The following is a 17395-nucleotide window of genomic DNA, read 5'->3' as shown; positions in this document are numbered from 1 at the left end:
AGCCAATTTGATGTTGCATGTTTATTTATGTGGCACCTCTTCCATTTACTTTGCAGCACCAGGAACAACAGCAAGTATTAGAAAAGCCAAATCGCGCCACATGCAAATTCACAGGAAAAGCCAAACACACACAAACGCACACACTAAGAAGTATTAGCTGTAGAGGAGCAACAGATACAATTGCCAGATAAGTTCTGCTGCACAGTGGGACGAAGCAACGGTAACTGAAAACTGGAAATCACCGACAGAAAGAGACAGAGAGAGAGAGAGAGAGTACACACACGTGAGACGTGCCACATGATGCCACAAATGCTGCCCAATTCGATATCCAAGTGCTGAGCAACAATACTATTATTATCATTATTATTAGTCGTATCTTGGGAGCGCTGTGCCATACATTCTCGTAAGTAGCTCGAGAGCATAAGGAGAACACATTCGAAATACGCGAGGTGTCGAGTGCATCGCCCAGAAGTCAGCTGCAGACACCAGACCGCGAGGCTACCGCCCCAACTGTTGCCCCCTCTTCGTGTGTCCGTATAGGCGTAGGTCGTGGCCAAGGTGTTCAAAGGCAAACGGAGCGGCAGCCGCAACGAGGTGTACACATTCGGCACCATGGAGGGCGGTTACGTGAACGAAGGTGAGTGCCTCGTAAATCTATCGATCTTCCACTATATGCATATATAAGAACACCTATATAGATATTTATTATCCACACTGCATTCGATTGAGGTGCTAAAACCCAAATGCTATTGAAATTTAGCACTTGCCCAACTTGTGCCATATTTTAAACTCAATTATCCGTTAATTTATGGCCTATCGCTGGGCCGAATGCACTTTCTCAATCTGTAATCAAATCGTGTTTATGGGTTCGTTTGCATTTATGAATTCAATTGCTTGAATCTTTACGATGTTATCACATTTTTTGGGTATTTATTTCATATATTTAATGGGATGAATATTTATAAAAATCTTTTTATAGAGACCTCATAATTCTGTAAATTGAATATATTTATTTTATTCATTTATTAACTTTTTGTTTATTGATTTTTTTTTATAAATATTAAACTACAAAAATATAGATAAATACTTAATCACATTAATTTTTTTTTTAAATAATACGATGATGCGACTTGTCTTTGAAATTAGCTAAAAAATGCATAAAAAATATCAAAAATCTCTTGTGAGATTTTTTTTTGTATATAATTAGTATATGCATATTTTAATAGATTATAATCTAGAAAGTGGTGCTGAAATTTTTATAAATAGTTTGAAAAAGACTTTTTCTTCGAAAACTGAATTATTATTTTTAAATATTTCTGCACTTTTTTTTGTTTACTACTTACTCTAAATTCAGAATTTTGAAATAATTTCATGAGTGTTTTCACACTCATAAATAGCCCAAGTTGAGCATTTGTAAAGCCATTCGAAACAATGGCACTTCTTAGTCATACCTGCACTAGGTTTATTTATAGCTCAAGTCATACGGGTATACATATATACATATGTGCACATACATCAGTTAGACCCGCTATCCAGTCGTTTGATTAGTGAATGAACTCTTGCATCATGCACATTTACATATGTACATATACATATATAGACAAATTTACATAAAAGCCATTCTAACTGATTGTAAATTGCAAATTTTGCCATTAGCTCATAAGGCACCTCAGCACACAAAAATATAAAATTCTTTTTGAAAACGATCTGAACAAGAGATGTTTGACTTTGAAATATGCCAAAACTATGAAAATTGCATAGCAGACAAATTGTTCTTCTTTAGTTTTTGCTGTTGCACAGTGACACAAGAAGCGGTTTTTATTTGATTTATATGAGTGCTTTAGCGAATCATTCAAGCTGCCAGCATTAGTCAACCGAATGAGCTTAGCATGCATAAATTATTTCATTTATTTATAATCTCTTGCAATTTTGGCAAACATTTGCTGCTGCCTAGAAATAGAAAATTACGATGCGAGTCTGTTTACCTGAACTGCACTGACTCGGCCAGATCAGGTCTGACATCATAGTTAAATATTATAATCGACTATTTACTATAAACACATGCACGTCCCACATGCGGACCCCGCAGAGGATTCCGATGCCATAATGGGCGTGGAAAGTCCAGGTAAATTGAAACATAGCATTAAGTGCATATCCATTTTTATGTCGCCCAATTATCAGCGTCAATGGGGCGGTTCATTAAACCAAGTGGCATCAATTTGTGGCCGACACTCAATTAACTATACGATATCGCCTTCAGCTACAGCTACAGATTCGGTTGTTGTTGTAGTCAGCTGGTTAACTGGTTTGCTATCGTTCAGTCACACACAAGCCGGTTATTACGCGGCTTCGCCCACTCTGGCTGAACATCTTCTAGGGCTTGAGTAGGGACAAGTTGCCTCCATATGCAAACATATATAAATTATCAGATCAATGCACGGAAAAACCTAAAAATCTATATTAGATTATGACTGTTGTTGACTTTGTAATATGTATATAGAATTCCGCTAGTCAGCTGAAGCCATTAGATCTGTTACTTTTATAATAATTGCATGAGTCAGCTTTTCGCCTTAACTGATCTTAGGAACTGCATTTTCAACAACTTTCAAATCAAAATTTCCAAGGCGCAATCTCAGTTTTCACTTTTCATCAGTAAAGGTGTTTCTATATAACTTCCAGAAATTGTTTGGATTTTGTTGAGCATCGATCCATCATTTTAGCATTTTACTGACTCAACACAATCGTTATTTAAACTCAAATGAAGTACATACATGGATTTTATACAATGCCTATCTTCCTATCTGTAGTCGATGACTCGATCACAACTTTTACTACTTTTTTTAAGTTTTTTACAGTGTATATCTGATAGCACACTTCTGACTCAAGTGATTTCCATACTTACATAATCTGATTATGAATTTGTGGAATCAAAATGGTTAAATATTCTCGGTATACTATATAAATTGCCTTAAACGTAACTAAGTAGTCGCGCCGCTGTGGTTGTTGACAAGTTGTCTTCCATTTAGGGCAAACTGGCGGATGCTGAATAACCTTATGCGTATTTCAATTAATATTCAATTCAGTAAATAAAACTGTCATAAATTTATACGCCAGACAGTTGCATTGAGTAGATTTCCCATCGAACTGTGAACGATTGATGCAATGTCAAATCTCAAGTACTATCACTCACACACACACCCAAGAAAGAGACATTCAAGAAATGCAAATGCAACTGCAGCTTGAGGCACGTCTCGCAAAATGCCATAAAAACCAAAATTGTGAAAAAAAAGACTTGCTTCAACATCCAGTTTCAATTTGGGGCAACTGCTGATGTCATCCGGACTGGCAAAAATATCTTTAGGGATCGTTCCGCATGTATCTCGAACACGCTTCGAGCGAAAAGAGCTGAGATCAGAAGACAATGAAGATGCATCTCGCAGCGAGTTCCACTTTGACTGCCTTTTGAGCGCTCTTCGCTTTAGATACAAATTTGTTTCTTGGAACTCGACGAGCAAACAAAACGCAATAAATAACTTGATCTGGGCTTTTGAAATCAAATCGCAAAAGGGCCATGCGCCTTAAATGAATGTCTTTTCAGGCACTAAAGAGTCTTAATACTCGCTTACAAATTGCCAAAGGGAGATTCGAAGTTGAATATACTGAAGTGGAGATCTGTTGAAGAAATATGATTAGAGATAAAGTATTTTGATAGTTTTGGTTCTTCTTGGTAAGCTAACAATTTAAAGCTCTCATTTCTCTCGAAGCGAGCATTAAACAGTCGCCCAAACTCAGCTGCGATGATGTGGCTTAGTTTTTGGTGCTCTTGAGTCACTTTAGCCTTGAACTTGCCTTTGGACAGTGTCGCCGCCTAAGCCAAATAAATGTTCTTCTTTGATAATGCAAAGACGCAAACCTGTCGATAACCTTGGGTACATCTGTCTGAAATTCCGTAAGAAATAGAAAAGTTTTTATGGCTCATAGCACCCGCATAAACATACGTATATCTGAATTAAAAACAAATAAAATATCGAGCAACAGCTAAATCAACTGAATTTAACAACACATTCAAATCGCAATTAGATAGCACTGCAATACACAGCGATAATTTATCGTGTCAGTTGGTGTTTATTGACACGCCCACCCCTCCACAGCGCAGACTGTAAAAATAAAATGATATATCTATAGAGCTTTCAATGTTGCGCAGGCAGAGTTGGGAAACGTAACTGAAACATGGACATGGTCCACTCAGTTTTACATTGACCCTGCGGTCGCGAGTGCTTTGAACTGTAAACAAAATTTAGATATAGAAATAGATATAGCGACACATGTATATATATATATACGCTTCTATATACACATGTGTATGAGTGTGTGCACATGTGTTTATGTCTGCTGATCTAGGCATATGTAAATTTCGTGGCGTCGCAGCGATGACGACAGCATAAATATGAGAATTAACATAGGGGAAACACCACCACACCCTCTAAACCCTTCGAGTGATGTATTAATGAAAATAATGTATATTTAGTCATAATCGGTCCAACTTAGAATGAAGCTTAAGCTTTGTACAGTGTAGGAATCGAAATGTATACTATTGACTAAATAGAATCAAAATATCATTTAGCTAATATATGTAGATCTATGTAGATAAGCATCAAGCTCTCCAAGTCGAACAGATCAAATGATGAGCAATTTTAAAAGAATTGGGTATGCAGCTTTTGTTAAATTTAATATATTCCTAACACCAACAAACCGAATTCATCTAACATGAATATGCATATAGAATATGTAAAAGAGTATTTCGCTTTCGTTGTTCACAGTTGCTCTTTCGGTTCATATTTAGGCAAAATTTATTAGCAACAACTGTTTGTTGAATTTAATACAGGCAGCTGCTATTTGTTTAGACTTCAACTTGACCTTAGAATATAGTTGTGTGTGCGCGCCTCTATATATACATACATATATACACTTGTAGTATCTGATCCGTTGAGGCGACTGTCTACATAATTGGGCATGATAAGGTATCTGTATTAGCATAATCCACGTGACAAGAAGGCGTCACTTTTCACACCTCTGCCAAATGATTAGCCAGAGTATGCACAGCTTCGCAAACACGAAATAAATGTTTAAGAAAAAACATTTTTCTCTTAAAACAACACTAGAATCAAGAGTTGTTTGACAAGTCTTTCAATCGGACGACAGCTAATGACTCGAGCTGCATTTGTGGGGTGTTCAATTACCTGACACCTCAAATGCAACTGTAATCACAACTTTGATGGAAAGCCGATCAAACGTAATTAGAAGCTGTACAGGAAACGCTTTCCTTAAGTGTTTTTAAAAACAATTTTGACAGCCTTTCAATCACTATTGTGTCTGTGTGCTATTGCATCATTTTCTATTTTTCACCTATTTGCCCACATTCGACAATAGCATTCAATTCTCATCGAAGATCATTTGAATATTTCAGTATTTCACTGTTTTCATTTCCATTTTGCATTCCCAAGCGCCTTTCCAATTCAAGTTCAGCGAGATCGAAGACAACTGTAACCGCTCCGATCGCCAATCGATCGAATGCATTAAGAAAAACAAGTGGGGAATGTTGTAAGCGAGCATAACCAGTTGCGCCATGCTCGTTCGCTGTGACAGTTATTTTCTATTGAGCTTAATTTCAGAAGAATAAACAAGAAAATAATCTAGATTCATTAGATTTATCTTTGGCGTTAATCAAAGAGTAATTTCATTTGATCGACTTTTTGAAAACAGTTAGGTTCAGTCATTGCATTGCATTTTATAAATGGTCAATCAGCAAGCTAATAAACTCTTAAAGCTTTATGGAGATTCATAGAAACACGTGATTTGCATTTAAATTGTTTGCCTAGCCGTCAAAGCGTTTGGCCTCTGGTATTGGCCGTTTTCTCGATATATGTATGTATTTGCATTGGCTCTTTGCCTGACGATTGTGACTTGCTCATGAAAATCATGGGCATGACAACAGATCAGATACATATATACATATGTAAATATGTATATCTATATACATAATGACGTCAGCATTATGAGTTTTCTGCACAATGTGCACAAATTAAAGACAATTTGCAGCGCTTGTGGCAACTCCAATTGCCGCTGACACATTTCGTGCAACGCCCATCGATTTGCTAAATAAACATTGCAATGGAGATAGATGATAGAAACGAATACACATGCAGACACACAAACACACACACACACACACACACACACACACACACACACACACACACACATGTAGATATTTATAGATTTGTATGCAAATTTGTTTAGAGCGCATGCGCAACATTTCGCTGCGAATATTTTTCCGTTTTTGAGGCAATGTTTTCTGATTCTTACTGGTTCTTTAGTTTGCTTCAAATAACACCTATTTTATTGAATTATATAATTATCATATTCTCAAGTCTATTTCAGCTGTGGGGCAAATTTTTTAAATCGCCTTAATCGCTGCGTTTTAAACTCGACTGTCTGTCAAATCTTTTGCATTTTGCATTTTTTTCGCGTAATTTTGCAGCTTTATCTGCAATAATAAAATTAAATAATTTATTTTAATGGCCAGCTATGTTAACGGGGCTAAGTGTTTTTCGCTGTAGATTTCAAGACAAATACTTATATGGCAAAAACGCCCAAGTATGAAAAACAGAAACTGACAGATACCCTGTAATAGCAAAGATGATTTATGGTTTATAGTGGCAGAAGGACAGCAGAGTATATGGAATAGAAAATGCTTTATATTTAAAATCTGATTAAATAATGATGGTGAAAACTAAAAGTGAAATTATTCATCACATATAATACTTCTAGATTTTATTCTCTTTTATGTATTGGAAATTTCATGATACCCTATTCAAATATTGCTTAGGGTACAAAAATGCAGAGATAAACTCTAGGCTTGGGGGCTGTTATGCAAAATTGACCAAAATTGGCCAAGATAATAGTTGAATAGAAAAATAAGAAATACTACATAAAGCCGGGAGCCAGTTCGTGATGCAGTCGGCATCGACATCGGCATCGGCATCGTCATCGGCTTCAGTATTGAGCATGGAAAATCAATTGCCAAAGTGCGGTCAAACGCAAACGCGATGCTATCAGAGTTGGCCCCCATGTCTTGGCTGCCAGCACGTATTCGCAGTGCTTAGATTGCACTCTAATAGATAACCAATTGAGGAGTTGACTGCACCTGAGCTGCATGCAGCCATCGAACGTGTCGAACATTTGTCATAATGCGGAACAAATAGCCGGGACATGATGCATATGCAATGCCTCGATACACTCAAAGATATCAAACGACAAGCGCTAAAAACAGAGTTCAACATTTGGGATCAACGGCAGCCCACGCTGGAATCGTTTAATTGACCTCTCAAGAAATTAAAACTGTTTAGGTTTTGGCAAAAAAGAAGGCAACAATTAATCAATTGCCAGAATGAAAACGAATCTTGTTTTGCGTGGGCTCTCAAGCACTCGGGCAACCCTCGGGCGCAGGTGTGGGGGCATCGAAGGCTTGAAAAACTTCATTCAATTTAAATTGAGTCGAGACACAAAACAGAAAACTCGACTTGCCAACAGATAAATGTTGGCCATAAATCAAGCGTGTCGCCGGCAACGAATGCGTGCGGATCAAAGACCCAGCTAAATCCACGCAACAACACGCACACCCAAGCTAATCCGTATATAAATATATATATATATATATATAAATATGGCTATTTATATATTATTTCCAAGAAAATTACCTACATATATCCCTTACCTATATCAAATAGTTTTGATATAAAGATTATAAACATTTTTTATACGCTGATAAACAAAACCTAAATACTTTTGCATAAAAACAACTGATAGATTTGAGTGAACGACTAAGAGATATTCTGTAACTAGCTGGTGACTGATGACTTTACTAGGTATATGTATAGATGTATTAATTCCTGAATAGTTTCTTTGCTTAAAATGTAATGAACAAGGGATATATAACTTAAATATCATGATATATAATTTACTAGAATATGTGGATATTGATATGCGAACATTTTCTCTTCATAAAAATCAAAATATCCCATTATGATTCAAGTATAGCAACACAGATAACAACAAATTGTACAGTGCGTGACAATGTCAGTGCCAGCTTGTGAAAACGAGAGCACAACTAATTTGGCATCACGCCAACTCAAAACCCGATTATGCCCCGGGTCTATGTGTATGAAAAAAAAAAAATGAAATGCCATAATAACAAAAAGAAAACAAAAATCAAAAATAGCCAAAAATACAACACTCAAAAATATAAGACAATCGAAATGGCAAACGATAGAAAGAAAAGGAAAGGCTAAATAATACCCTATAATTTAAGATTATTGTCAGTGAATATATAATTCAGTAGATTTTTTTGCTGTTTTTAATTGAGTCTTGATCTTAAATAATAATAGAAACAGTTAGTTCTTTTATAAAACCGCTTGAATATAAAGTGAAAAAAAGTCGAAAAATATGTTTTAAATATCGCAATTAGTTATGTAAATAGATAGAGAAAATCAACAATCCACTTATCTAAAATATTCAATATACCCTATGCATCTCAGAGTATACTTCTTTCTAGCTTGTGCCCATCACCCGTCTCATTTGCGATCCTAGCCAATAATTTGTGGCTAATTTGTATAGCGGAACTGTAGACCGTAGGCTGTTTGCTGTAGGTGTAAATACATGCAAGAGTACCTATCAATTCTTGTAGTTTATCAGGCATATAAAAAGCCATCAAATTATCGTGGACCGAGCGACAGTTTAATGCGGCCGAAGGACATGCCTCAAGCCCAACGTAATCACGCGAAATTATAGTTTATGGTCGACATTTAATTTGATTGTATGTATCAAAAACCTACTGGGGCGTCGAGCCATTTACTATTCATGTTGATGGCGTAATGCGGGGCGGGCGCTATCCAAGGTTAGGCAATTGCCATTAATTGCATGGGAGGTGGCTCCCAGAAATGCGATAGATATTCTTAATTTATTTGAAATCTTTAACCAATTGCCAATGGATATTGTTTGGTGGAATAATGAAGCCAAATAAGCCATAAATTGCGAACGCACAACAAAAGGCAATAAAGTGTACGAGCGAATGAATCGAACAATAAATATATTTGTAACCTGTAATTGTAATGCTTGTCGCGTTTACCACAGAAATAATTACCGACTGTGAAGCAGTTAACTAATTGGCAACACTATTCTCAATAGACTGGCACATCCATTCCAAGTGGCAATCGCTTAATTGCAGTTGTGATTTCTTAATGAAAAACTCAAAATCATTTGGATTTGATTCGCAAAGTGCGACAAATTGTCAAAGCACTCGAAATACATATTACAACAACTCAAATCACCAGCTCATCAGAAAGGGATTGCATGTCGAGTCGACAGAAAAAAGCACAATACAATTTGTTAACCTTTTTTGCGTGAAAATTGTTGAATGAAGTGGGGAAACGGGTATGACTGACTGTGTATTACTGTGCTTGATGGAAATACGAAAATCAATAGCAGTTTAAAATGAAAATTCACACATGATTCGATTTTAAAACGTTATTTTAATGCAAGGATTCATAACTGAAAGTCCTTAGATTCAAAAGATCTCTCTCGCTCTCGATCGCTCACTCTCTCTGTATCTCTATAGAAGTAAATCTAAATCTCAATGCCTAAGTAGATTTCATCATCGTCAGTACCCACTCTCTCTCTCTCTCTAACTCTATCTCTATCCCTATCTCTCAGCAGTAGGGTTATCTGAATTACAAACTCATGTCACTAATATACCCCTTTCACTTCTCAGTGTATGCAAAGTATGTTTGTTATAGCTGGTTGTTAGCAACGTTTGGGTAACGTGTCGTTGTTAATTAAAAGTTAGAATTGTTTAAAAGTTATTTGCATGCTGTTCAGTGTATGTAACTGTGGGGTCAGTCATTGCTCTGGGACGCTTTGTTAGGCATCGCTCATACGCCGGGTTGTACCTGGTTTTTTTATATTTTTTTGGTCTATTGGCCACAAGGTTTATTCAACCGGACGGCAGCGACTCGGCTCGACTCACTATTACAGGTAGCAAAAAAATAAAAATAGAAAAAAAATTAGAGACAAAAACTTAATTCCATTTGCTTGCCAAACTTTGTTTTTATTGCCCACTTTTTATGGCTTTTGCGTTTGACATGCAAAAACACACAAATGTTTGTAGGCGAGTTAATTCTCTTTGACGGCGCCTACTGCCGCTTGCCCTGTGTCGAGCTTCGAACCACTAATGGAAATTGGCTTGACTGATAACTGACGAGTGCTTTGTTGCTGTGAACGGCCTTTTCTCTCTCACTGCGAGTGTGAGTGTGAGTGCGAGTACGAGTGCGAGTGTGTTTGCCTTTGAGCTGGCGTCATGCTGTCATTTTCAGCCAGCGAATGAGAATGAGCGCTAATTTAATTTGCAAATTAGCCGACGCTCGACAAGTGTCAAATTCGGTCTACAAAATGCTCATAGATCATCGGCTAGGTACACAATGTGCCGCTTGATGCAATGCATCTGTGTCGATCGCATACAGATGCAAAAGTATCTCACAGATGCAACATATTTTTACAGATGCAAGAGCAGCTTTTGAGCTGCCTACAAATGTGTGGTAAATAATTTAACCATATGTATGTCATAGATGCGAACGTATCTTGAAACTGCACTTGTATCTTGCAGATATAAAAGAATCTTAACTGCTATATGTAAGAGCTAACAGACGTATCTTGCTCAGATAAAAACTTTTTATTAGTTCTGCTCTGGCGTAAATGAAAAAATATTTCCAAGATACACACATTTTCTTTCTCTCACAAATATAAACTTTTACTCAGATACAAAAGTAAGCAGCCTGCTGTGGCGTTGCCAATAACTCGCATCTGCTCAGTTTTAAAAGTCATAGTGCCACGCCTCTCTTTTATACATTCGACATTTATTTCGATTTCATATAATCCCTGCAGACTTTTAGTCGCTCAGCGGGGGGCAATCGACATTAGCAATGCATGCCTGACTGCCACGCCCACTCAGACAGAGCTTCTGCTTTCAACTGCAGCCTCATCAGCCGCTAAGAGCTGTCTCCATGCCTGTTGATAATTCATGGCTGCCCGCCTGAGGCTGACAGCAGTTAAACTTTCAGCCTCGCCAAATTATCTGTGTGCCGAATGCAGCGAGACGAACCGAACGGAGCTGGGTCGTGCATAGCCGCACATTGGTCCACGCCACACGGCTTCACACTTCAAGGTAGCTGAGGGCCAGTGGTGACAAGTCCAAACAGTTCTCAGGGCTTATTTCTGTTTGTGCACCATGTTGTCGCAATCTGTTGTTGCTGAGCTACATAATTATGAGCCATACATGTGTGTTTGTGTATCTGTGTATCTTTGTATCTTAATGTCTCTCTCTGCATCTGCCACGGCTACCGTTGCGCAGCGCAAATAGTGCGACTGGTTTTTGTAGGTTTGTCTGTCCCGGAAATGTGACCGACAGCGAGCTTGATCACATAATCAGCTGCATTGTTTTTCTTTTATTTCTCTGACTTGCTTCACAGTCTTTTCATTATGGTTCATAATTTCCACTAATTATTTATAACTTTAGCCGAGATCTTAGCGTGTTATGCTAATCTCGTGTTTGGCCCATTCGATTATACAATAGTTTTCGAATTTATGGAACCGTCCAGCTACTGCTTCGCTTTCATTTCTCTACTCCAGAAAAGGAAAATTAACAAATTCTGCTGAACTTACAGAAAAAATGGAAAACTAAAAGCGAAACTGAAGAAAACAACAAATAAAATTGTGTCGGCGTATATCAAAGAAAGTGCTCTGGACCCAACGCTGGAAATAAACAATTTCTGAGGCGTTAAAGCAAACCGAAACCGAACCAAGAAGACAAAACATGACCACAATATGAACTACGTGTAGTGTTTTTTCTCTGCTCGCTTGGGACACTTGAAGAGTATATCAGTTTGATGATAGCTTGAAGTTGGAAAAAGCGTGCTGAAAGTTTCTAGTATCGCTGAGTCCAATGAGTTGTTGCCCAAGAGGCAAATTGATTTATCTTCTAACTAGAAATGGAATCCCCAGGATAGTTTGTATACTTCAAAGACTAATGGAAGGCATATCAAATCTATGCCAACTCATTTTTTAATAAACTTTTATACTTTAAAGATGAGAACGTGCATCTTACAGTCGGTTCCACTCGGTTCTGTTTATTTGTTTTTCTTTTTGACTCCATCATTTTTTCGAGTTGAAAGTTTGTTTAGATTTCAAGTTTGATGCGACACAACGAATGAATTGTTTATCGCCCGAGCACATGCAACATTTTATGCATCAGAATGGAGTTGAAAACTATGCATAAATCGACTGACATTTCCGCAGAAATCCCCCTCACTCCTGCCCACAAAAACTCGGTGGCAACCAAGCGACGCACATGCCGCGAATCAATGGCACTTGGAAAGCCCTCGAGCTTGGTAATTGCAATGCTGAACGCTTCATTAGAGGCATGCAGAACAATATGGGCTATAAAACGGGATACCGGGTGGTAATACTGGGTAGTATTGCTTTAGTACAGACAGAGAGAGAGAGAGAGAGAGAGAGAGAGTCACACACACACATACAACCGCCACGCGTTCTGCAAAGTTCAGTCAACTCTTCGCTTGGCTTTTAACTTTTTATTTTCAAATATACGAGCTGAACGATTCAGCTGAACAAATGACAAGAGAGAAAAGAAACGGAATGAAGAACATGAGAAATCGGCAAACATTATTCTGACTAAGAGCTAAATGAGGGTGTTTATAATTCGATCACGATATCTGTAACGAATAGCAGCATATGTATCTCAGAATCTTAATCGAAGCAATATATTACAGAAACAAACAGTTAAGAGTCTGATTTTCAATGTTTACAAAAGATTGTCATGTATTTGTATTGTTTTTATTTCATATTATTCTACTTCTGTTCTTTCACTTGTTGTTTCTCTAAGCGTAGCGTGCCAGACTTATTGGCGTCGTTTGCAAATTGAAAAACAATTTAAATAACAACTGGCTAATTTCTCACTCTCTGCTCGTATAATTGGAAGCGAAGTGTACTTACATTCTGGCTGATATTCGGTTGACCCACATTTCGCTGCTTTTGAGTGGGGCCACTTCCACTTGTCGCCAGTTTTGGGGAATTGCGATGGCAGCTAGCCTTGGCTTTCTTCATATCGCGAATATGCCATGTCACATCCTCAACATCTGTTAACCGCTTGTAATTAATGCGAAAAAAAAAAACTGTCAGCTTTATTTCTGTGCCATACTCTGTGACAGTATATAGGGATCGAGACTTGGATGAATTTCCCAGTCTCAGCAGTAGTTTCAGGTCCCCTGGCTCCCCCTGGACCCTCCCTGGATAATCATCCGGGTGAACGTAACCAAATGCTTTGCGGGCAACTCCGAATTGTTCGATTTTATTATGCGTGTAAACGGAGAAGTTCTGCGACCCATAAAATCAGAACTATATTGCGTTTTTGCATTTTGCGCACATACTCAAGATCGTTTTACAAGCAGCAGACAGAGTAAGAGCGGGTGAGAGAGGGAGAGTTGGAGTTCCAGTTAGAGTGAGATGGCATACAAATTCGATCAAGCGTTAAATTTTGTGCGGTTTATGGCGACGTTTCTATGGGCAAATGAGGCACAGTTCAATAACAGCCCAAGCGGCACATTAAACAAGCAAGGGCTTAACAGATGAGAGTGTTTGACTAGTAAATACCCTGGGCATACATATATTGCCATAAGTGCACTGAATATGATGTAAGTTATTCCCTTTGAGGCTGACGTAACATATTAAAAGAGTAAGTTATATACCTTTAGACAAACCTAGCAATCTATAGTGCAACCGTCGTATACGTTATACCCCTTTCACGAATCTCTAGGAAATACTGGGTATTGTTTTGAATGTGCTCGACTTTGATCTTGAATATACACAAATAGTCAAAAAAAAAAAATACTTTATCAGATCGTCTAACAACCCGCCAGAGACTTTCTGAGAAATTCCATGTGAATGAATGAGACATTTTAAGTGAATTAAAATTTATTTAAATAAATTTTTATTTTTGCTTTGACCGAAATTGTTTGGTATTGCGTCCAGATAAGGCCGCGTATACGCAATCTTATCGGGAGTATTTGCAAAAGTTGGCAGCAGATAAGAAGAAAATATTACTACTTAATCCAAGGCAAAAGCCAAATGACGAACTAGGAAGTCGATAAAAATGAACTAAACACGTTTCTTGCTTTCTCATGGGAATAGAGTCGCATTCTTTTTGGCTGCAACAAATGTTTTGTTGTGAAAGACCCGACTGGGTCTGTGCGTGCGAGGTGCACTACTTTATCGACCTATTAAGCGGAAAGAAACAGTCGTATTTACGTCATTGTCAACTGCACCAGAGAAATGTACCCTAAAATGGTATCTTATCTTATCGCAGGCATCGGAATCACTGAAATGACAGACAATCGCTTTTTCGTTCTGTTTCGTTTTGAACATGTGCTTCCCGTACTGATTCCCATTCCTATTCCCATTCCCAATTCGGCATGCTCAACACCTCATTTAATGATAACCCATATTGGAAAAGAAGAGTTAATTGGGTTTCGGGAAACTGGGTTACTTAAACAATTTCTGTTGCTGGTGCTGGTGTTTACAAGTGTATTTCCTTCTTCCCATCGGGCCATTGGGCAATCGCAGTGCCCAGATTTATGAGTCACAGTCAAAGATGCTAGGCCCTGATATTTGTAGTTCCATTTGCTTGATTAAATTAAACAAAAGTTGAGGCCCATATGCATGTATTTAAATGTATATATATTCTGAAACATCTCAATCCAGCCTATTGCTAATCAGCAAAAGATGAAATTCGCTAAATTCCTGAAAACTATTTTTATTCGTGGCAGATCAACGTATATATGTATGTGTATATTCACACATATTTGTTTATAAATAGGTATAACTCAGCGAGAGTACCTATAAACATTGTGCCCATTGTGAGCTATTTTGTATTTTTTTAGCGATACGATTTAAGTATTTGGCGCCGGCAAATCGAATTCGTTTCGTTCTGCGCTTTGACTATAGGCGTAATTGCAACGATTAGTTGCAGCCGCAGCAACAACAGCAAACACCACATATATTTACGTACATAAAACAGACACACCTCCCCGTGGCAACACGTGCCACTTGAATGCCTCCAACTGCTGCCACAGTCCATCCCACCCGCTCGATTCCCTTTTGCTCAATCGGCAGTGGCGTCAATTTGATTAAATGCATTTTCAATTGTGGCCACTGCGCATTGGCAATCGAATTGCCATCAGTTACGTACACACACACACACACACTTACAACTACACAAACCACATTTTCATTTGCTTTTTCATTGCTTTAACCGTAGTAATTGTTAATAAACATTGTAAGAAAATAATAGCTCTACACTCATCTAGCTTTTACTCATGTTGCTCAAAATTTTCGCATTTTTCTCTCTCTTTCTCTCTCCCTTTCTCTCTCGCTTGCTCTCGCGTATCTGTGTTTGTGTACAGCCATCATATCCTATACAAATCCCAACATGCAAAATTCATCAATTTATGCGCCAACAACAACAACAACACCAATGGCAACGCCAGCATCAGCATCAGCAAGCGCAAACACCGCCATTGAAGTGGTTCCATCCTCCGCACCACCAACAAAATGCTCATCATCCGATTCATCCACAACTCCAGCGTTGGGCGTGGCAGACGGCCGTCCCTTTCACGGATTCGTTACAAAATTGCGAAATTTCAAATTCAACGATTCGAAAAATATTAGAAAACGTTTGCATTTCGATTTCATATCGAAGGACAGATTTTTGGGTATGTTTCAAAGTTTCATAAATGTAATTAAAGTATTGGCATGACGTATTAAAGTTTGTGATATATGGAAAATGGTCTTATTTATGTTAATATTCTTATATATACACATAATAGTTGAGAATTTAAAGTTCTCTAAAGAGCTTGTGTCTCTCAGTAGTTAAGCTTTATATCTATACGGTCAATATAGACATTTCCTGATGTTTTACTTTTGTATACCTGCCTTTGCTCAGTTGGTTTCTAATTAACCTCATTTGACATGTTGATTAACAATTTGGTGAGAATATTTTTACGAGCTCGAATTCCCGAATTAATTTCAATGTCGCCAGCTAAATGCCCCGAGCTCTGAGCTTTGAGGTCTGCTCGTAGGCTCGTAGGCGTTGCCGTTTCACATTGAAACCGGCGCCTCACGCACAGCGCCCACACACACACACACACATACACATAGTCACACACCTAAACCCATACACACACACATACATTCACTATAGTAGCATTTATTCACAACTCAATTTGAATGCTTTTATTGTCTTTTAATGCTACTTAAACTTCGACTGATGCATGTTAAAATACATATGTTCACATGCGTAATTTATACATACATGCATACATTTATGAATTCATATGTGTGTTTAATGTCTATTTAGGCTGGAGTGGGAGTGTCCGTCCGTCCATCAGACTGTCCGTCTGTCTGTCTGTTAATGAAGCACAGCCAGTGCACACGTGGGCCGCAACATGTGTGTTTTTACTTTTTAATGAAATTCTTTAATAGTTTCTCACCTAGCCGCAGAAAGAGCAAAACAAACAGCAAAACTAAACAAACAATAAATAAAACTAAAAATTGGTGAAATACCAAATGAAAACGAAAAAGAAAAGGGAAAAGGAAAATAGATCTGAAAAGCTTTCAGCGTGAGTTACAATGCCTGACAACTGATTTATCCGCTGCATTCAACATGATCCACAACCCGTGTAAGTTTCTAATTTGGCTGCTGCCACAAAATGTGGCTGAGGCTGCCACATAAATTCCATCAGCCTGCGCAAGATCAAAGCCAGTGGGTGTGGAGGCGGTGCTGGTGGTTGCTGTAGGCATTCGTAGATTAACAACAGATTTTCTAGCACTGGGGCAGGTGAAAATTTAATTCAGGCCAGATTGTTAACCTTCATTTTTTGCAATAAAATTCAGCCTGAAAAGTCACTGAACTGCCAATTAAATCTAATGATACACACAATCGCTCTCTCCCACTCTTTCGCTGTACTCTCTCTCTGTATCTCTCTCTCTCTCTCTCTCTCTCTCTCTCCCTTTATTTATCGCGTCATAAAACGTCCAGCTGAGTGGGCTTATAGGCAAAGTCCAATAACCACACAGTTTGTTTCGATCATGTTGATCGGTAATTGAAAATGCTCAACACGTGCGCCTCTTCTGCTCGCGATCAATGGTCATGTTCAGTGTTAACAGTGGGCAACAAAAGTCTAGCAATAACTATAAGTAGGCAGAGCAAAAC

At 38.1% G+C, this 17395-nt stretch overlaps 1 protein-coding gene across 6 annotated transcripts in view; it reads left to right on the top strand.

Annotated features, from left to right (window-relative positions):
* The window catches only part of LOC108659922 (aminopeptidase N), a 40762-nt gene that overhangs the window by 13707 nt on the left and 9660 nt on the right, over window positions 1-17395 (top strand). For 3 of the 6 annotated variants that reach the window (XM_018113093.3, XM_089257818.1, XM_089257821.1), the window contains exons 2-4: window positions 57-637; window positions 2090-2125; window positions 15588-15896. In XM_018113093.3, the coding sequence (XP_017968582.1) occupies window positions 613-637; window positions 2090-2125; window positions 15588-15896 (370 nt within the window). In that variant the 5' untranslated portion in view covers window positions 57-612. The remainder of the gene's footprint in view (window positions 1-56; window positions 638-2089; window positions 2126-15587; window positions 15897-17395) is intronic. The other 3 variants (XM_018113094.3, XM_018113095.3, XM_018113096.3) reach the window with 3 other exon arrangements.

Source organism: Drosophila navojoa, chromosome 2 (genome assembly GCF_054131105.1).
Source record: "Drosophila navojoa isolate 15081-1374.11 chromosome 2, UAZ_NAV_1.0, whole genome shotgun sequence".
NCBI classification, from domain to species: Eukaryota; Metazoa; Arthropoda; class Insecta; order Diptera; family Drosophilidae; genus Drosophila; species Drosophila navojoa.
Note: the sequence above shows the minus strand (reverse complement) of the source record. Positions and strands in the feature narration are given on the sequence as shown.